A 22,934-nucleotide genomic window follows, 5' to 3' on the forward strand; every position below is an offset into this window, starting at 1 on the left:
CATGTGCAACATTTAGCCAAAATAAAATGTTTAACTAGAAGATCATCACAGCTTAAAGTAAAACACTGAAAGTGTACTAATCAACCTCTGACCAGAACCATGCTCATTTGTAAATATCATAAATGCTCAGAATTCCTGCACAATTATTTCATCCTTTATATGTTTATAATGACACTGAACCTTTGTACATTTCCTTTAAAAAGCACATCTTTGCTAGTATGACTACATGGCTGCACTGTGAAAGGGTGCTCTGAGTAGATTTGTGTGTTTTTGCTATTAATTAATTATTGACATACACTGATGATGCTGTGATATTATCCCATACACAATTTGATCTTAAGCACCTCCTGCCCGAATGTGCGGCTTATTGTGACTCCAATTTATTGTCTGTTAATTCTGAAAAATCCAAAATCACGGTCATTTCAAATACCTGGATATCTTTCTGCTGGACAGAAAAAGGCAATGTTATTGAATAAGCTGGACAGTTTAGATATTTGGGTATACATTTTAAATATAAGAGCAGGTGGACAACTCAACGGAAACATGAACTTAATTTGGGCTGTTGCAGCATGCCTGCAGTAGCAAATTTCTTTAATGTTCAGGATGATCAATATGTGCTTTTCATGATGGAGAAACAAGATTTTAAGTGTTGTGCCAGATAATGTTGGATATTGAGGGACAAACTCTGTACACTGTACTCATTAGATAAAAGGACATGTTACCCAACTGTGTATAGTGTAGTTCCTGATTATGGGGCTCTAGCTGTTCATTTCCTGAACTTCAAATCTCTCCAAATCCACACAACATTTACACTTGCAGGATTCAGCGTTTTGACTTCTACAGTTAATTAGAGGCAGATTCTTGAGAACTCATGTGACTGGTCTTTTCTGGCTGGCAAGGGAACACACTTTGGGGTCTAGGTTGTTTTAAACTAAAATCCTTCCCTCAGTCAAACAGGGGTTCTAAAGGTAGTAAGTGCACAGGCTTAGAGTTTACTGCTGAGAGGTACGTTTTGTGTAACACAATGAAATTATTGAAATCACTGAGGCAGAATTAGTATATTAGTATTAGTATCTAAACAGCTAAGAAAATGTATTTATTTATCAGTTGTTTTAAAGCAGCAAATCAGCAAACCCCTCCCCCTCACTTGCATGCCACCCCTTACTCCCTCCCTCCCTCCCCTCCCTCTTCTTCCCTTGCATGCCACCCCTCCCTCTCCCTCGGATAGGGTGGGTGGGCCATGTCCAGATGCCAGGCCCCTCCCCCTCCCTTGCATACCACCCCTTACTCCCTCCCCTTACTCCCTCCTCTTCCCTTGCATGTCACTCCTCCCTCCCCATCCGCTAGGGTGGGTGGGCCAGATACCGCCCCCTCCCTTTCCCTTGCATGCCACCCCTTACTACCTTCCTCCCCTCCCTCCCTCTCCTTGCATTCCACCCCTTACTACCTCCCTCCCCTACCTCCCTTTCTTTCTCTTGCATGCCACCCCTCCCTCTCCATCTAGCAAACTAGCAAACAGTAGTTACAGACCAGCTTTCAGCCACAAACTGACTTTTGCTGACTAGTCGCTAGGTTGGATCCTCTCTCATACACAAAATTCTATCCACACCAGGCTGCTCTTTTCCAAGAATCAGTCTAAATTGTACAAAGTTTGCTCATATCTAGAGATAGAACTTACAATTGGGTATTTTCTCCTAGAGAGAGAGCCAAACCACTCTGCCACATTACTAGGCAGAGATGACTTTCAGTCTGTCTGTCTTCTTTTTCCTGAGCCAGACCTGAGCTGTCAATGCAGAACTCACGGCAGAGCTCGACTCCCTTTTCCACTTATTCCTTCGAACATTCCATCCCTGTCCTCAGAGATGACTGGATACTGGAGCAGCACTCAGCTGAGCAGCTTTTTCACTTCAAGGGCAGGACAGCTTCCTGTCTGCCACAATTCCCCAACAGAAAAAAACGTGTAGAGTTGGAGTGCCTGAATTTTTATTATCTTGTGTTGATTCACTGTAATTTGATATGGAGTTGAGGAACTCTTTAATCAGTCCTCTTTTATGCAAATTTAAAGGTCACTCTGATAAGCAGTTAGTTCTATATATTCTATCTGACTGGAACCCTCATATCACTAATCAAGTTGCTAGGTATTTCCTAGTTGCAACAAAGCTCTGGGAATTAATTGTTAATAACTCTGAATAATTTCCCTTTTCCACCTTAAAAGTTCATGATCATTTATTTAATTAATTAACTGTAGTTATAACTACTGCTTTCTCATTGAAACTTAAAGCATATTACAGTGTAAATTGATAACAGCCCAATCAAAGAGACATTTAACAAGCATAGTGTAGGCTGATACAATCATTAAGAGTTGATACCAAATGAGCAGTGTACTAGGAATAGAATTACTGACATCTGAATGAACGTAGTATATTATGTGAATGTGGATTATAATGAAGAAAAATGGTATTTGAAATTTGGAGAAAATGCAACAATTGAGATGTCCCTGAATGAAATCCACTCTTCCCACCAACATATCCTTGAGGAAGTGGAGGATGTTTTACGCCTCAATTCTGCTCCCAATTCTGTTCCAGAGGCCTTGGGGGATGTATTATGCTCTGGAAATTCCCCTTCTTGCCCAACCTTACTTGCCTATAATCCTGCAATTCAAAGTTACTGTTCTCCAGATAACTCTCCTAATGAAGCAATTTGCGTGCCCATAAGTAAAGGGGGGGAAAAGTTGTCTGATAAGATGGACACAATTGAGTTTGAAATTGACTTAAGATCTACTAAAGTGCTTCAAACTGACTCAACCACAAAGCCCAAAGAGAAAACGTGGGCGCAGGAGCTGGCTGAACTTTCAGCTCCAATGGATAATAATTGCCCCTCTGGATTTCGTGATCTTTCTATTGGCCTTCAAGAAGATCTAGTTGATATTTCAGCCTCCTCTGCACCTGCACTTGGTCAAAGAAACTTCATTAAATCAACAGCTCAAGTCCACCACTATGACATCATCCCGAATAACGGCTCAACTTCGCAAAACACCGGAACAATTTCCAGAGTACCCATATCAGTCACACACCCAGACATGAACTCTACAGTTAACAGAATTTCATCTAATGGATGTGTACAGCACTCTCAGTCACAGATCACACCACTGGACGGTACAGCCTGACGCCAGAAATGTCCTGCACTATCGATACTTTCCTGGAACATATCAGGGTGGTGCCGCCACATAGGGGATTCTGATTTAATGAAATTTCTAGCCAGTTTTAATATTATCTCATTACAAGAGACTTGGACCAGTAGCGACATTCATCTTGCAGGTTATGCCTCCTTCTCAATTCCAGCATTCAGGTCAAAAGCCAGAGGGAGGATGAGAGCAGGTACTTGTATCCTAGTCTCTCAGCATGAAAATCAATGCAGTAGCACTAAACTTCGTGCCGCCTTTGGCCCAAGCCCTATTGATTTAGCAGCTCAATCTGAAATTTTACTAGTAAATGTTTATTTGCCACCGCAGAAGAGGCAAGCATTCTTGTAGAGAACTGGTCCACGATTCCATCAATACATACTTTTCGGCGAGCAAGAACATCCTCTGACACCCGTCGAGTCATTGCTGAGTGATCTAAACACCAGGATCGGAGAAAATGATTCAGCCCTAAGTCAAAGATGTGGCTTAAATTTGGATGAAATTCAATCTGACACCATATCTCAATGCAGGTTGTCCAGCGATCACACCATAAATCAAGCAGCTCCCCATTTGATAGACCTTTGCCTATCAGCAAATAGGGTAATTTTAAATGGTCTTCCTCCCTTTGATTACCCTGGAAAGTTCACGTTTAGATCTGCCGATGGGGTGAGTGTGATTGATTATGTAATAATATCGCCTGAACTAACAAACCACATTGATCACTTTGCAATTATGGCTCGAACGGAAAGTGAGCACTCTCCCCTTCTTCTTAGACTAATAAACAAATCCCTTCAAAGCAAATCAGCTCAGGAAGAAGGGTCTTCCTGTCATGTCCGGCTTAAGCTGGGCGCAAGAAACTGAACTAAGCGTCGCTCATTTTATTTCTGATGATCGGATGGCTAACTTTCTTCAACAGTTAACTGCTGCAAGGACAGCAGAGGAGGTTTGTCAAATCTATAATGAACTGGTTTCCTATCTAACCATTCAGGGTTCCAGTAATCAATCACATCATAAATTTTCACATTCAGTGAATCCCTCCACCTGGTTTGACGGAGAATGTATGAGCAGCAAGTCCCAACTCCGGAAGTTATTTCATCATTGTGAACTTAGAGGAAAAGTGTCGCTATCAAAAGAGTACCTCGCAGCTAGAAAGTCCTATCATGATCTTTTAAAGACCAAAAAGAAATTACATCTTACAAAGATTTGGAACAATCTCCATCAAGCCTTTAACTCCAGAGACAGCAAAAGCTTTTGGCGCATAATTGAATTCAAGTGCCCGGCAAGCCCTATACAGCCATCAGTTCTCAGATTTCAGTGGAAGCATGGAGGACACATTTTACAGCCATTTTCTGCAATCCAGAACTTTTGGATACTCCATGTGCAACTGGAGCAGCAAAGCATTTACCTGAATGGCCTCCTGTCAGCTGCGACGAGGTGATCACCCTTATATCTGACCTAAAACAAGGGAAAGCGCCAGGCCCTGATGGCCTGCCACCTGAACTCTTTAGAAGATCCCGGAGTTCTGGGCCCCTATTTTGGCTACCCTGTTTACCAAAATTAACAACAGTGGCTGTATCCCTAAGCATTGGACTGAAGCTATCATTGTACCTCTACATAAAAAAAGCGATCCATCAAATCCATCTAACTATCGCCCCATAAGCTTGCTTTCAGTGGCTAGTAAGCTTTACGCAAGGTACCTTATGATCGTCTCACTGCCTGGTCCTCTTCAGTGCTAGGCCCGGAACAGATAGGATATGCCACAGGTAAATCCACCCTTGACCATTGTCTGGTTTTAAACCATTTGGCGGAGAAATATTGCCACCCCAAGGGTGGGAAACTCCTGCGCAAGGCTTTCCTAGATTTGAAATGCGCATTCGACTCTATCCCCAGGAATCAGCTGTGGGAAAAAATTGACTGTGTTGGGAATAGACCAGAGATTACTGTTTCTTATTAAGCCAGTTGTATTCCTCAACTACCTGTCAAGTTCGTTGTGATCGTCGCGGGCAGCCTAACTTCACCTATAGTTTCTAACAAGGGAGTCAAGCAGGGTTGTATTCTTGCTCCTCTCCTGTTCAATCTTTATTTAAGCGACCTTGCTCCTCATTTATCTCCAGACTGAAAGTCACGCACCCATTTTGGGACAAAGACCCACATGTGCACTTCTCTATGCAGGCTGACACTGTGTTACTGTCTCGGTCCAAGGTGGGCCTGCAAAGACTACTTCAAGCGCTGCGACGTACTGCACAAAGCAGTGCCCTGTCGATTAATTATAACAAATCCAAACTACTGATTGTTTTGAACTCAAACAAACTCAGCACGTGGAAAATAAACAGTACATTGATTGAACAGGTCCATTCATACAGATATTTAGGAATCACCTTCCATCATTCCTTAACCTGGACCTCTCATATCCACCAGACTCTCAATACAAGTAAAATCAAAGTGTTGGCAATATCCAGATTTTTTCACACCAGAGGCGGTCAATTTTTTTCCTGCCGCCAATGGAAGTTTTCAGTTAAAACTACTGCCACAATTACTTCTGGAGCTCCAATCTGCGGAGCAAAACCGCTGAGAAATTAGAGAGTGTTCAATCTTTGTTTCTTCGTCGTTTATTGGGTCTTCCAAACTCAGTCACGTATCAAGTTCTTTGTTTAGAAGCCCGAGCCACGACAGTTCTTTCCCGGGTCTGCCTCTCTTTGTCTACATACTGGCTTCGCCTTCATTATAGAGCCCTCCCGGGCAGTCTCACATATTTTCTGTTAAGCGACCACTTCCACTCCACCTGGCACACCAAAATTATCAAGCAAATAAACAACATAGGTGTATCTTTTGACCAACTCCTACTGATGGATGAAAGACAGGCTTTCGGAGTTTTGAAACAACGTACTCTTGACATTGAAGGGCAGCTTCTCACAGCTGGAGCCTGCAGAACTTGTTCTCCCACATTTTATGGCATTTCACCACCATGTTTTATGGCTAAATATATGAGTAATTTAACCAATCCACATCTCCGCAGATATTTTATGCTTGCTCGGCTAAATGTGTTACCGACTGCCCAAACAAGAGGCAGATATCATGGCATCCCACAGGAGAACAGGACTTGTTCCTGTGCAGCGGGCCTACCCGAAACAACTGAACACGTGCTCCTTCATTGCAAAGATTTGGCAGTCTATCGGTTGCTTTTTCTCGAGGCCATCTTGAAGAAATTTTCAGTGAGATCAGACAAGGAAATAGTTTCACACCTGCTTAGTGACCATCATCCCCACACTACTGAATCAGTTGCCAGGTTTTTAACAAAGGCACTTGGATCAAGAGTGAAACCTTTGTGTAAATTTTAGTCAATTGGTTTTAACATAATCTGTATTTTACCACTCTTTATATGCCATTAAAGGTTTTGTATTTGTATTTGTATTTGAAAATGCAACAGGAAACAAAAGGATGGCAGAAAGCATGGGTTCTCTGTTACTAAAAGCAGATCCTCTGAATGTTAGTGGACCACAATCTACAATTCAATAATTATCAGGCATTTTTAGCATGCAGTACAAAGTGAAAAGCATTTCTTTTAGCACAACTTATGAACCTGTGTTTTTAAAAACAAGTCAGAGTTCATAAAGTGCACAGTATAATAGTAATGGCATTCTAGGGGTTACACTCTTAAAGAAACCATCTTTGGATCCTTTTGATCTAGCCAACCACCATCTGGTATCTTTCTTTTCTGGGCAAGATAGTTGAGAAAGCGGCAGCAGAACAACTGTAGACCTTTCTGGAGGATTGCATCTATCTTGGATCCATTTCAGTCTGGTTTCCACACTGGCCATAGGACGGAGGCAGTTCTGACTGCTCTCATAGTTGATCTCCAGGGACACCTGCACAGAGGCAGGTCAGCACTGCTATTACTACTAGACTTGAAAGCAGCATTCGACCTGGTTGACATCACATCTTCTCGCACTGCCTCGCTGATACTGGGATTCATGGGTCAGCCTTGCAGTGGCTGCACTCATTTTTCCAGGGCTGGAGGCAGAGAGTAGCAGTTGGAGAGAGATCCTTTGCACCCTATCTGTTGGTGGGCGGGGTCCCACAAGGGACACTTCTTTCTCTGATGTTGCTTAGCAACTATATGTATCCTCTTGCCAAGCTGATCTGGAATGTTGGGGTTGGATGCCATCAGTATGCTGATGACTCCCAGCTATTTCTGTTGATGGACAGTCATCTGCCTCAGATGTTTTGGCCAGTTGTTTGGGTGCTGTGATAGAATGGTTAAAGCAGAGTCAATTGAACTTGAATTCATCTAAGACAGAGGTCCTATGACTGAGCAAGGGAGGGGTGGGTGGGGTTTGCCAATTACCAATGCTTGACAGCATGCAGCTAAAACCTGCACCAGCCATCAAGAGTCTTGGTGTGATACTTGATGCCTCCCTATCAATGGAGTGAAAAACAATCAGGCTTCACAGCTGGAAAAGCCAAGTAAAAATAAGCAATTAAGCCAAGAAGTGGCCAGACAAAATAATTTGTTCTAAATAATAAACAGTTACTGTTAAATGAAACTTGAAATATAACTATTCTGGTTGTGAAACAATATATATTACATAGAATAAGCCTGAACATTTGGCACTTACAAAGTAAACATGGGACCAAAGTCATGCAGTAAACCAAAGCAAAATGACCAGTTCACTTTCATATGCCAAACTACTGCCATTCACTTTACACAGGGCTCCTCTTGGGCTTGCTTTGGAAACTCCAACTGGTATAAAACACAGCAGAATGGGTCCTTTCTGAGACCCCAAAGTGTGCACATAAACAACTTGTACTCTGCCAGCTACTTTGGCTCTGGATGGAGAACTGACTTAAGCTCAAGATTTTGGTGTTGGCCTTTGAAATCCTAAATGGGCTGGAGCCTCTCCCAGTATGTCCCCCAAGAGATGACGCAATCAGCAAATAACAATCTACTAGTCTCTGGCCTGATAGATTTCTGACTGGCTTTGACTAGGGCTAGGAGGAAGATGCTTTCTAGAAAGACCCAGGTGATGTAGGACTTGATAAAACTTCACAGGGCCTGTAAGGCAAAACTGTTCCATCAGCCTTGTGCTTGAGGCAGCTGCAGTTGTACCATCCAAATGGCCTCCCTCTTCTCCTCCCCTTTATTGTTGATATTGGTAAGATTATTTTTATAGAAACTGATTTTATTTGCAAAGCACATTTATAATGTCTTGCAAACGTTATAAAAATCATTTTTATAGATTTTGTTTGCAGAGGGGTCTTTCATAATCTTTTGTTAACAGCAATAATCCCAGCATGGAATTACCATTAAAAAAACACCTCCCCCGGCAATAGCACTGAGAACATAGTACCTCACTGTCTCTGATGGGTGACTGTTCCAGAAGGGCAGTGGGTGTTTGTTACTCCCTGGGATTATTTTTGTCAGTTGCCCACTATTAGGTTTGTTTTGTTACTGCTGAGAGTTGTTAAGTAAGCTACTGGTGGGAACACTTCTTGAAAGTAATGATATAATCAATAAAAATATGCTCTCAACCCATCCCCTCACAAATGCCCTGGCATGGTTACCCTAATATGCAACTTCATAGCTTCACATTTTCAAAACATTTTTTTAAAAGGGAAGAGTGCACTTTAATGAAACAGACATGCTGTAATGATTGTTTCACTGTAGCTCACTGAGGGAAATGGTGGACAGCATGTGCTTGGGGAACTTCACAAATTGAATGAATGAATGAATGAATGAATGAATGAATGAATGAATGAATGAATGAATGAATGAATGAATGAATGAATGAATGGCGGGCGGGCGGGCGGGTGGGCAATCTACCTAAAATGGTGGACGACAGAACAAACATGAACAGCAGAGTGGAAGTGGGGGTGCATGGGAAGAATTGCACAGGAGAAATAAAATGTTTTCTGCCTGCTTTGTTTGCGCAGAGCAAGCAGGAAATGTTTTCAAATCCGGCATGGAGAAAAAAGATCACTAGTTTAGTGATTTTTGAAAAACTTCGGTTGGGGAAAATAAAATGGCCTGAAAGCATTTTTTGGGAGGAGAGCTGTGAACATCTTCCCTAAAACACTTTTTATAATGTCTTCAAAACATTATATCTGTGCTGTGCAGAACAGACCACTGAATAGTAATTTATGTTAATGATTTTTTCCAGTTTGCTGAGTTTTGGAATACTATTAAGTAAAGTCTGAGAAGACAACTAGTCTTTTGATACTCAATGAATTTATCCCTCAAAAATTACTATTACATTGCATTGGTTTGCAGTCTCAAGGGCCAAAAACTGAAAATTTGTATCCAGATTGTTGCTAATAAAGAATATAAGTAGCAAATGACATTAGAAATAGAGCTACTCATGAAACCACTCCCAAGCTTTATTTCCTATTGTCAAAATACCCCTAAATATGTATTAATATCTGCATAACCTAGCAATGCCATTTAAAAGGGGCCGTTATGAAATATCAATGATTCATGATTTTAAAATGTGAATATAATTCCACATATGTAAAGTTTCAAGGTGTCATGAGAGTTTTATGGTTGGGGTGCTGTGTGGTTTCCGGGCTGTATGGCTGTGTTCTAGCAGCATTCTCTGCTGAAGTTTCGCCTGCATCTGTGGCTGGCATCTTCAGAGGATCTCTGAGATCTTCAGAGATGCCAGCCACAGATGCAGGCGAAACGTCAGGAGAGAATGCTGCTAGAACACGGTCATACAGCCCGGAAACCACACAGCACCCCAGTGATTCCGGCCGTGAAAGCCTTCAACAATACAGTTTTATGGTTTTTTGAAAGGAAGGAGCAATGCATGCTTAGTATTATAGCCCTTCATGCATGCTTTTGACTCCCACTTTTTCTTCACTTCCAGATTTATTGGTTAGCATTAAATAAAGTACCTGATAAAAGCAGATGCAACTGATAATCAGAGACCTATGAAATGAGGTCCTAGTGAGGGGTGGCATGCAAGGGAGGGGAGGGGAGGGGCCCCGGCATCTGGACATGGCCCACCCACCCTAGCAGAGGGAGCGGGAGGGTAAGGAGTGAGGGGTGTCATGCAAGGGAAGGGGAGGGAGTGAGGGGTGTCATGCAAGGGAGAGGAGGGAAGGGAAGGGGTAATCTATGCCACATCCCTATTTTTATGTCTATGCAATTGAAAGAATGACTTGATCAGAATTTGTGTTCACTACAATAAAACTGACACCTTCAGATGGTTTATGCTTATGACATTTCCATGTGTATGTTTTAAAGGGACTTATTTTTTACCTAAAGGCAAACATATTTGCAAGTTCAATACACATGGGAAAAGCCCTAAGGATGTCTACTGAAAACTGCAGTTTTACAACATACAAAAGTAACCTTGACAAATGCATGCTGTCTTTGATGATGACTAAACTTATCCAGACCACATTTAAACTTATAACCAACTTTCAATTTATGTAAAAATTTCATTTGCAGTGTAATTGCTTTCATTTTCATACTACACATACTTCTTCAAAATGAGATCCTTTGAAACCAATGGTACTTGCTTTGTAGTTAATATATTAAAATGGAGGTATCAGAGTCACTGAATATTGTAGGTTTCGATTAACACTGTGACTAGGCAAAACAGACAGCCCCAAATAAATGCTAAATCTGACACACGTGATTGTAAGGGAAGAATGTTATTTAGAAAAACAAAAGAAAAATGGTGGAAATCTGAAAAATTTGGACAAGTGGTATTTCTAACTCTTTTCAGGGAAACTCAGAATTGGATAGCATAATTAATACCTGTATCTGTATTTCATCTGACAATTCTCTTGCCATGTGGCAAAATTGTTCTGCTGAAGGATCAAGGGCTTTCACAATAACCTTCAAGCCTGTTCTTCCTTTTCCCTTACTGTAAACATCCATGGCAAAGTTATATTGAGCTGAAAGATGAAGAGATGTCTGAAAGAGAAAATATTACCTAAGAAAATAAAGACTTCCACTGCATATCTTGGAGCCGACATCCCACCTCCAGTCTTTCAAATCCGGATTTCAAGTCCACCAAAATAATTTACTGTCACAGAAAATACTGTAAATTCTTAGAGAGCCACTAGGGTTGTTTTCAATTCCCTCCTCCCCGAATTCAGAAATATTATGGAACTAATTTTAAAAAAAATAGATTCCAAGGAGTCCCCAGCATTTGAAGCAAATCCTTCTCATTCTCAGGCTATTGATGACTGAGAGACCCCAGACAGTCCTAAGCACCTATGAAGAGCCGTGTCATTAGCACATGCTGGCACATAAAGACACCTACTTGGGCATTCAAACATGCTTTTTTCCCATCTTCATTACACATGGAGACTAACTATTCCATAACAAGTTACCTTCTAACTTGGCCACTGTATTATGCTCTTTGTGAGGTGCCCTTTAAGAACGTTCTGAAGGTTCAAGCAGAAAGCAGATGATCACTTTATATGGGGTGAGGAGTCAATCTATGTTGCAGTAGACTAACAATCCACTTGAATTAAAAGTATCAGCGTTTAAAGCCTTTTGTGGTCTGCACACCACATACCTGAAATATTGCTTTTCTACATGAGTCCAAGCACACCTTAAGATTACCACAACTGGAAGGTTTTTTTCCCACTACCAAGCCAAAACCTTGCTTATGAGAAACAGTTAAACTCACTTTACAGAATCAGTTCCCCATAAACGTTAGTCAGGCAACCTTACTATTTGGTTTTTAAAAGGTTGTATGACTTTTTTTAATGAGCTTTTCATCTGAGAAGAGAGCTGCTTTTGTAAATTTAGCTGTTGCTTACCCTTAAATTGCATTTTATTGGTGTGGTACTTTATGTTGTGAACTGCTTTGTCTACAAGGAAAAGTAGAATACAAACCATTAAGCAAATAAATAAAAGGAAATGGATGCATTTGAACCAGATATATTCCAGGCAACAAATATGGCCATCAGAAGCACCAAGTAGAGTGGGAAGGACCACCATGGTAGGGCGATAGGCAAAGAAGACAAGCAATAATTACACCTGAAACAGTAGATCAAAGAAAATATAGCCCTGAGCAAAGGACAAAAAGAAACCTCCTTCTAATCTCACTGCTCCAGAATTTGCTCCTTGACAATTTTTGCAAAATAAACCAATAATATGTAAATCATGAATTCACCTCACTGTGTCTTGCCTTTACATCCAGAATATCTCTTTTAGTGACAGACCAATGAAATGTTAATCCAGGAACTGCATTTCCAAATGAAAAAGGAGTTTGATTACTGGTAATACCCATCACATATACTGGCATCTGAAAAAAAGAGAGAGTTTTTTTCCTTTCTTCCTTTGGAAAACAGTACAAGGTGATTGATGTTTAACACCAGTCACATGCATGAAATAAATTAATAAATACCATTAATAAATTACATACACTCATATATAATTACATTATGTCACCAAGATCCTATTTTATTTGATCAATATGCAGTACTGAAAGGAGAGGGACTGAAGTCTATAATAACTGTAATTCAACTAACCTGAGTACCAGTTTTAATTCGTGTAACTGGTGCATGGATTCGAACTGACTGAAGTTGAATTACCTCAATTTCAACTTTGGCCTAAAAAAAAGTCATAAATCAACAGTTGCAGTTTAATTTTAGTAACATTTAAATGAATTAATTGCTTTATATATGGAGATAAATGCAGATGTATCAGTAATTCTCAGCTAACTTCACTTATTTTTTATAGTCCACCATCATTTCCTGACAGCAACCAGGTTCACGGTTTGTCACAACATAATTAAAGCAATACATATAAATTAGCAACAGTTAAAACCATCATTAAAATTTTAACTTTAAACTTAAATCTCCCTGGCACCCTTAATAAAATTTGAACTCTACCGTGTACAGCCAGATAAGCAGGGAAGGAAGAAACAACAACAATAACAACAACTAGCTAAAAACAGCAAACAAAATAGAGGTAGAGAGGCCAGCAAGATGAACCATTGCTGCCTGAACCACAGACCTGGAGGAACATTTATTTTTATTTATTTATTGGGTTTATAAACCGCCCTCCCCCGAAGGGCTCAGGGCGGTGAACAAATTAGATAGAGCACAGCATTAAATTAGATACAATAAATATGGATTAAAACAGCTCTAATAAGATAAACCCTACCCCATTTAAAATGCAGCATCAATTAACTTGAGATGGCGCCTGTTATCAGTTCCCACAAGACCCCAAAAGGGGAGGGGTGGCAGGGTCCCCATGATGTCATAAAAGGGGAGAGGAAAAGGAGGGCCCCTTATCAACGGCTGGTCTCCCCAAAGGCCTGGTGGAACAGCTCAGTCTTGCAGGCCCTGCGGAACTCAGCAAGATCCCGCAGGGCCCGGACAGCTGATGGAAGAGCGTTCCACCAGGCAGGGGCCAGAGCTGTAAAGGCTCTGGCCCGGGTGGAGGCCAGCCGTATCATCGAGGGGCTAGGGATCACCAGTAAATTGGCCTCTGCCGAGCGCAGAGACCTACTTGGGACATATGGGGTAAGACGGTCCCGCAGGTACGGAGGTCCCAGGCCGCACAAGGCCTTAAAGGTTAACACCAACACCTTGAAAATGATTCGGAATTCGATTGGTAACCAGTGCAGACGGCGAAGCACAGGGGTAATATGTTCTCTCATGGCACCCCCTGTGAGCATTCGAGCCGCTGCATTCTGGACCATCTTCAATCTCCGAATCAGGCGCAAGGGAAGGCCCGCGTAGAGCGAGTTGCAATAGTCTAGCCTGGAGGTGACCGTTGCGTGGACCACAGTGGCTAGGTCAGCTTGGGAAAGGAAGGGGGCCAGCCGTCGGGCCTGACGTAGATGGTAAAACGCGACCCGGGTTATATGGGCCACCTGGGTCTCCATAGAAAGAGACGAATCCAGGTGGACCCCCAGGTCACGAACAGAGGGGGCTGGTGCCAATATAGCCCCCTCCCACACCGGTGGCTGAAAATCCCCCACCTCCCCCCCCCGCCCCAGCCAGAGGATCTCCGTCTTCGCTGGATTCAGTTTCAGCCTGCTCTGTTTCAACCAACCAGCCTTGCCTTTACATCCAGAATATCTCAATCTTGCAGGCCTGCCGAACTGAGCTCAATCTTGCAGGCCTGCCGAACTGAGCCAAGTTCTGCAAGACCTAAGTCTGATTTGACAGAGAGTTCCACCAGGTTTGGTCCAGAGCCAAAAAAGCTCAGGCTCTTGTTGAGGACAGCTGGATACTTCTAAGGCCAGGGATCACCAGCAGATTACTACCAGCAAAGCACAACACTCTTCGAGGCAGAGGATGTATTAGGAGAAGCAGTCCTGCAGATATGAGGGTCCCAGGCCATTTAGGACTTTGAAGGATAATACCAAACTTTGAATCCAATTTGGTACTCCAAATGGAGCCAGTGCAGCTGGAGGAGCACTCTTGTATATGTATTCTACACAGGGTCCCTATAAGGACACCTGCCACTGCATTCTGGACCAGCTGAACGTTCCAGAGAAGACCCAGAGGTAGCCCTGTGTAGAGCGAGTTACAGTCTAACCTGGAGATGACTGTTGCATGGATCACTGCAGCTAGATAAAGGCGAGACAGGTAAAGCAGCAGTGGCCTAGCCCAGTAAAATGGAAAAATGCCACTCTGGCTGTATGAGTGACCTGCATGGAGAGGGAGGCATCCAAGATCATCCCCAAGCTTGATGCTGGTGTTAATGTCACTCTACTTAAGCTGATGACCCAACCCTGCATCTCCCTGGTCCAACCACATGATCTCCACATTAGATGGATTTAGTTTCACTCAGCTCTGTTTCACACATTTTACCATGGCCCTCAGACAACTGTCCAATTTATCCACGACAGTGACTTGTTAGCTGTCCATCAAGAGATATAGCTGGGTGTCATCTGTATACTGATGACAACCCAGCCTGAAACTCTGGACTTGCTGGGTGAGGGGCCACATATAAATGTTAAATAACAATGATGAGAGGATCACCCCCGAGGGACATACCAAAGGGCATTGTGGAGAGACATTCTACCCAAGTGCCACCCTCTGTCCCCAGTCCTTGAGGAATGAGACCAGCCAATAGAAGAGTGTTGCACGTATACCAGAATCGGATACCTGATATACCTATTTACTCATTCAATCAAACATCAGGTCTGTTTCAGACCTAGGACTCTAAACAGATTACAAACATTACAGACTTAGGACTCTAAACAGATTACAAACATGCAATCCACTAAAATGAGAAGAAAACGTTACACTAAATCTTCACGTCAACTTTCTACTCATGTCAGATATAGTATCAAAATGTATGTACAACTAATTATAAAGGAGAAGGAAGGAACTTTGTATAATGTAAAATTCAAGTTTATGATACAGAAATGTTATAATACAGAAAATATAGAAATCATAATTTTATTGTGTATTAAGTTATTTTATGTTCTTAGTGAATTAAAATAAGTTTGCAGACAAATTGAAATTTAAAAGAGATATGGCAACATGGTGGATGAAATAGCAGGTATGAGAGGGATAAGATGTGATGCTGTAAAAGCTTCAATGACAGATCAAAGTCAGCTGAAATGTCCATAAATGACCTACCAGAATCTATCCAAGGAAAGCTATATATCAACAGAATAGGATTTAAATTCTACACTATTAGGAAGGCAAAATGTCAGATTAAGGCACCCGGGTTTGTGTGGCATTTTAATTAGTTCTTACCGTTAAAAGGGTATTTATGAGACTGAAAAAGGACAGATGGAGAAGAAGAGAATGCAGATGGTTTCTTAAATTTAAACCAATATAGAATTCATAAATCAAGTGCTGAACTTGTATCAAATTCCACCATAGCTATAGACTCACTGGACGACCTTGTTGTAAGTACTTATCATTCAACCTCTGCTCCCAATCTAAGACAGGAATAAATACAACATATTGTACAAGGCTGCTCTGGAGTTGAATGAAATAAGGATTGTAAATCCCCATGAATATCATTTTACAAAATGATAATAGTAGCTCTTATGTTATTAAAAATAATGTGCATATCACACTATGTGTATAGTTTATAAACAAACCAAAATAAATGATAACATTTCATTGTGGCATTGTGAACTTATATAATAAATGACAAGAGCACAAAGAGAGAGGCTTCTTCGTGCTTGTTCATGGGATATATTGTACAGGAATGGTGCTAAATCATAACAGCCTCTACTCAAGATTCTAGCACAAGTGAATGGCAGCAATGAAAAGAGATCTGGAAAAAAAACCTCATGTGTTCCTTTGGATAAATAAAGGAGAAAAAAGGTCACACGACAGAAGATAAAGGCACTTTATGGTAGTGATAAATAATATCACTCTTATTATGTTCTGCACTATTCTTCTTTTGTTCCCCTTCTTTAAGTTTTGTTCTATGTCATTTTAGTATTTCATCCTGCAAAAGACAAGAAGACAGAGCTTTTCCCTGTTTATTGAAACTGCTGCAGAGAAAATAAGTTACTGCCTTAGTTTGTTCATCTTGTGGAGAAGTAGGGGTGTTTGTTTTTCCCTTACAGCTTAAGCACTTGTGTTCCATCTATACTTGATGAACCTTAAAAAAAACCAGTACATCATATATCTAATAAGTACAAACCTTCCATGTGGATCAAAAATCTATTGGGGGGGGGGGGGGGGGACAGAACCACACATGACTATAGCAGATATTTTGCAAAACCTGGAGAAAGCAATGTATACACATGTACAGATTTAAGAACATCTGGTGGCACATTGGAGGCTCTAGCAACACAAAACTGCACCCAAAAACTTGCAGAGAGGGGGAGCAAATGGGAAATGAAAACAGCTGTGGGGAGAGGTGGGGCAAAGATGGAGGGAGGAGTAAATGAATCTGGAAGAATGTTAAGGTAGAGAGATGGTAGACATGGAGAAGCATGGATATATGAAAAGGCAGGGTAGAATAGACAGGTATATGTGGAAATTAAAGGGGGTACTGGAAACTGGAAAGGAAGGAAGTGGGGGAAGTGGAAAGAAACAACTCCCCCCTGGGAGTTTTTATCATTCAGCTTTCTTTGCTTGTTACTCCTTGTATAGTAAGTTTTGCTCAGCAGTCTCTCACTTTCCCCTACAGTTTCCCTTGTTGACTGTTATGTTTTTCTCTCCTCTCCCCCTCAACTTTTTTGTATTATTTTACTTAAAAAAACTACTCAAAAGAAAAACTTCCACTGATTCCAGTGATAGTACAGTATATTTTATTCCCATTCTGCTTTGACTTCCCAATCCATATTTAAATAAGGTATGTGAAGTGGTGATTTATCAGTTGTGACTTGCAAGCATAGGATAAGCATTTCTCTTACGTACAGGGCAATATAAGGATAAAAGTTCCTCAGAGGGGTTATGCTAAGAACCTCTATACACAAATAAAATACACAATATTGGGCACTTCTAGCTATTGACTTTGAAATGTATCAATTAAACTACTAAACCTTACCAAATCCAGTGTTATGTCTCAATATTTGAGCATTGCTCCCATGCAATTTCATAGGCTGGATGAAGGAAGCAGTAAATCTAGGGAACAGCTTCAAGCAGGACCACATTCTGGTGGATTCCACGCAACAAATGTATAACAGGTTGCAGTCGTTATAAAGGAACCCATTTCCCTTTTCCCCATTCACATGTGTGCCGTGCAGGAAGCGACTGGAGCCAGAGGCGTAGCAATTCTAACTCAAAACTATCATTGGTTTAGCAATTTCTGTAAATCCCAGGTTGAGGGAAATAAAACAGGCCAACTCTTTTTGGGAACGGGTCCTGTGCGAAGTCCCCCCCCTGCCAACAGTTTGTACTGTGCCCTACACTCATTGTATTTGCCCTGTGCAGAATCCATCTCAGTTTGGAGTGGGCTCGAATAAAATTAATTATTTCCAAGAATGCTTAATTAACTTTAAAAAAATTTAGTGTCCCAGTGAACACTACTGAATCAAGATCCACTGCTCCATTGAGCATTTACAGTAGGGGCTGTGTTGAAGTTGTAAAGCATCTTGTTGACATGCAGAAAGTTCCAGGTTCAATCTCTAGCAACTCTTGTTAAAAGGTTTAGATAGCAGGTGATCTGAAAGATTTCTACCTAAGACACAGGATTGCTGCCGCCAGTCTGAGTAGACAGCATTTACCTTGATGGACCAAGGGTCTGATTCAGTATAAGGCAGCTTCATGTGTTCACCTGTCCATTGTCACCAGAAATATAGGAACTATATTTCACACACTTACTGGCACTACTTTAAATATATGCTCACAAAAATATCCCAATTTTAAGCTTACAATGCTGCCAGCATCCCCCTTTTCCAGCTGTCTTTACTTGAGTAAGTGAGGGAAAAAAGCAGGCTTGCAACAGGAAGGGTTAGAGATGCAGCTGGTAGCAGAAAGAGCTGGTAGTACAGAATTTGCCCTATTTTGACCTGGTAATTCAAAAGAAGATCAGAAAATTCAAACTGCAGGAATTTGCTGTGCAGGTACCCTCATTCAAACATTGAGCACATTAATTTGTTTCAAGTGCAAACTCAGTTAAACTTAACAGAAACTGTTACAAAGAATAGCATGCTTTTAGATATTTCATTTGTTCCATTTGAAAATCTATTTGTAGCACTCTGAAAAAATGGATCTCAAAGATTTTAATGTAACTGGTTTCCAGTGACTATTTTTGAAAGCAAAAGGAAAAAGACGATTGCTCATGTTTTTCTCAGTGCCTGGAAATTTGAAGGCCTCAACAACTATTTAGAACCAGAGCTATGTCAAGTGGGCTTTTCTTGTGAAGGACACGGATTCTGCACGGAGCTGACCTAACAACAGAAATCTACAATTTAATAATGTGTAATACCGTACTACTTTTATAAATACGCTAATTCTAAAAATAATACATGTAACAAGGCAGCACTTTTGCAATGTGATAAATGGAATTTATTTTTAATGGACCATACCTGGGATACCACGACAACTTTGCCAGTCTCTGCATCAACAGCTTGAACCATTCCTGTTAGAGTGCTGTTGCCAATCACCATTCCTATTACAAGACCACTGTTGTTCACTGAGGCAATTTGGGTGTCACTCATTGAGAAGATTATGTTGGACTGAGGCTGGGGACCGCCTTCAGAAATAATCTGCATTCAGTCATTAAAAATACAGATTAATTCATTTCAGCTATCAATGACACATTCTACCTTCCCTTCAGCTATTGGGCCTATAGGAGACTGAAGAAAAAAAGAAGGATCTTGTAAGCAACTAAGGCAAATGAGTACTAAAATCTTAACCACAAAGATGTTCGCTTATCCAAGGTCCTCTGTTAAGTGCCATAACATGTTTGTTGGTTCTAAAATTTTTTAAAAGCATTCTAAAAAGCATAAATAAGTGAATTACCAAACATGTGAATCTAACTCTTTGTTTAAGTATATTTTAATTTATTTTACTTTTACTAGTTTTGATTTTTAACCCACTTTGCCCTTGAAGGCTCAAGTAAGTTAAACTAATTCAAAATAAAACAAATAGTTTTGTGGGTATAGTACTTTTCTTATAATAAATGATAAAATATTCATTAGAAACTAAATCCTTCTCTTAATAAAAATTTAAAAGTTTTTTATTGTTTCTCAATCTGAAATTTGAGGATAAAAGAAGTTCCAAAGTTGGCCCTCCTCCATACATTCACTCTGTTCTACACAAAGGGCACTGTGTGATGCCATTCAGAGAACTATACTAGTGACACAGTTACAATCTATAAATTTATTGTAATCATTTCCTAAACAATAACTAGTTTGGCATTGTAGTTTAAAAGTAACTCACCTGAATCACTGCACCTTTAAGTAATGTGACTTTTCTTGGTATTAATCTAAATGGAGGGAAGACCTGGAAATTAAAGTAACAGATTAATTTTTTTAAAAATAAAATCCAACTTTTCAGGTTGTGCAAACCACTAGAGAGGCTAAAACATGGCTTGACATTTCTTCATCAGGCCTGAACCCATACCTAAGTATGGATTTGCCTCTCCTATCATTCACTGCTTTAAACCATACATTGTTTTGATGGCACTCGTGTTGAAATGTGGTGAACAGAAAACATTTTAATCTCTGTGTTCAACTTGTTTAAATTATTTGCTTTTGTAGTAATGTTTTTGGCAGGTATTTTCTCCTTCTTTTGCTGTACATGTAATGCTAACCGTTTACTGAACATCCTCGTCACAGTTCCCCATCACTTTCAACATACTTCACATTCTAATCCTTAGTTTACTAATTTTGCTTCTTTCATTGCTGCTTGGGAAGAGGTCCTCCTCTTTTCAGGCTCCCTACACGCTGTCCCTTTCCTAACCTTCTCCTCTGAAGTGAATTTTTATAGTGTATCAATTCTTTTTTGTTGTGGTCTGTCTTTCAATGCATCAACATTTTTTAGCAAAAAATCCCTCAGCATCTTCACTGCCTCTCTTTCCCTAGCAACTCCCTAGATTTTTTTTTATCTTTTCCCACCTTACCATAATTCTTATAAAATCTTGTCTCTCCCTTTATCTTTGTGCCATGATCAAATTTTTAAAAAATGATCATTATTCAGGGACTGTGTTACCTCTTTGTTCGGCCCAGAAGACTATTATTATTTAACTGACAATACATTCCAAGGCTGTGGGCCAGAGGTCGGCAACTTTACCACCCAAAGAGCCATTTGGACCCGTTTTCCATGGCCCCGAAGATCTACCGAGCCAGAGAGGAGGCTCTGCACGGAGCCACCTCCAGTCCGGCTCCTCCACTCACCTTTCCTTCCAGTGCTGCTCTGTAGGGCCTGCCTACAGGCATCTCGCACTGCAGGAGGCAGCGTCGCCGGCAGGGAAACCCCCTCTGCAGCGGCCTGTTCCATGGGACAGAGGAGAGGATGGCGGCTGTGGCCAGCCCGGTGCCGCCGCCTCTCACGCTGTGGGAGGCAGCGGGGCCGGGCAGGGAATCCCCTTCTGCCTGACGGAGCAGGCAGAGGGGGGATGGCAGCTGCTCTGGAAGGACACGCCCACGCTACCCTCTGACCTCCAGAGGACATGTCCCTCCAGAGCAGCGCTGGAAGGAGAGGAGAGTGGAGGGGAAGCGAAAAATGGCACCCTCACGCACAGAGCCGCCTCCTGTTTGGCCCCTCCATTCACCTTTCCTTCCAGCACTGCTCTGGAGGACTGGAGGGACACGCCCATGCTACTCTCCAACCTGCAGGCCATGCAGAGCCGCAGTATAAGGCTGAAAGAGCTGCAGGTTGCTGACCCCTGCTGTAGGCAAATGGAGCAGGGCACTTAGAAAAAAATCTACCATGACCATCCTTTTGTATTCTTTGATATTAATATTTCAATATTTGTTTAAAATGCTATTTTCAAGTATCTTAGTTATTTTGAGACGATTAGTATTTCAAAATACAAACACCACTATGGCAGTAAGCAATTTAGAAATTATTGGTATTAGTTAACAATGAAAATGCTTACTTCAATTTGCTGTGGAGGTGAATTGATTCTCTCTCCATGTTTGTCAATGACAGTGGCTGTAAGACTGGTTTGACCTATGGCCATGCCATGAACCAGAAAAGCAGCAGTGAATTCATCAGGAGCATCGCTGAGAAGACTGTAGTAAAAATACATTAATTAGACAAGTTGTTTTATTTTAAAAAAGAGATAATGGTGGACTTTCTCTACCAGGGATACAGTCTTTCATATTTTTGAACTTTGCTAGCATATATTTACTAAGTATATACCACAAGATACCACGATAAGCACAATATACCACAAGAATGCAAACCTTCTTATATGCGTTAACGTTTTAGCAATATCAGATGAGGAGAAAAATTATGGAAGGAGAAAATTATGAGAATTGTTTATTATATTGTCAAAGGCTTTCACGGCCAGAATCACTGGGGTGCTGTGTGGTTTCCGGGTTGTATGGCCGTGTTCTAGCAGCATTCTCTCCTGACGTTTCGTCTGCATCTGTGGCTGGCATCTTCAGAGGATCTGGTAGTTGGAAAGGAAAGCAAGTAGAGTATATATACCTGTGAGTAAAGGTCAATAGGTGAGGGCATCTGAATAGGAGTGGCCTGTCAAGTGAGTAACAATGAAGTGTAGCATGTAAGTAACAATGGAGATAGCAAGGTCAATAGGTGAGGCATTTGAATAGAAGTAGTCTGGCCTTTGTCTAGCTGTGGACAAGTCTACATAGCAACCACCAAACACAGCGCTCAGACATGAATCAAAGAACACGAAAGGCACTGCAGACTATTTCAGCCAGAAAAATCAGCAATAGCAGAACACATAATAAACCAACCTGGACACAGAATATTATTTGAAAAACGGAAATTCTGGACCACTCTGACAACCACTATGTCAGACTACACAGAGAAGCCATTGAAATCCACAAGCACATGGACAATTTCAACAGAAAGGAAGAAACTATGAAAATGAACAGAATTTGGCTGCCAGTTTTAAAAAACACTAGAGTCAAGACAGTGACTAATCAGCTCCACACAGACACAGGATGACTATAGACAATCAAAGGGAACAAAGGCCAGACTACTTCTACATCTACTTTTACATCTTCTGAAGATGCCAGCTTCTGATCCTCTGAAGATGCCAGCCACAGATGCAGGCGAAACGTCAGGAGAGAATGCTGCTAGAACAGGGGTAGGGAACCTGCGGCTCTCCAGATGTCCAGGAACTACAATTCCCATCAGCCTCTGTCAGCATGGCCAATTGGCCATGCTGGTATGGGCTGATGGGAATTGTAGTTCCTGAACATCTGGAGAG

At 41.2% G+C, this 22,934-nt stretch overlaps 1 protein-coding gene across 1 annotated transcript in view; it reads right to left on the reverse strand.

Annotated features, from left to right (window-relative positions):
• The window catches only part of LOC125427788 (nuclear pore membrane glycoprotein 210-like), a 45,225-nt gene extending 23,469 nt beyond the window's left edge, over positions 1-21,756 (reverse strand). Inside the window, exons 1-6 of the mRNA XM_048487345.1 lie at positions 21,627-21,756; positions 19,967-20,029; positions 19,111-19,290; positions 12,674-12,754; positions 12,316-12,447; positions 10,944-11,102 (exon numbers count right to left, since the gene is read on the reverse strand). Coding sequence (XP_048343302.1) covers positions 10,944-11,102; positions 12,316-12,447; positions 12,674-12,754; positions 19,111-19,290; positions 19,967-20,029; positions 21,627-21,710 — 699 coding nt within the window. The 5' untranslated portion in view covers positions 21,711-21,756. The remainder of the gene's footprint in view (positions 1-10,943; positions 11,103-12,315; positions 12,448-12,673; positions 12,755-19,110; positions 19,291-19,966; positions 20,030-21,626) is intronic.
• Positions 21,757-22,934: the final 1,178 nt, after the last annotated feature.

This window comes from Sphaerodactylus townsendi, linkage group LG03 (assembly GCF_021028975.2).
Source record: "Sphaerodactylus townsendi isolate TG3544 linkage group LG03, MPM_Stown_v2.3, whole genome shotgun sequence".
NCBI classification, from domain to species: Eukaryota; Metazoa; Chordata; class Lepidosauria; order Squamata; family Sphaerodactylidae; genus Sphaerodactylus; species Sphaerodactylus townsendi.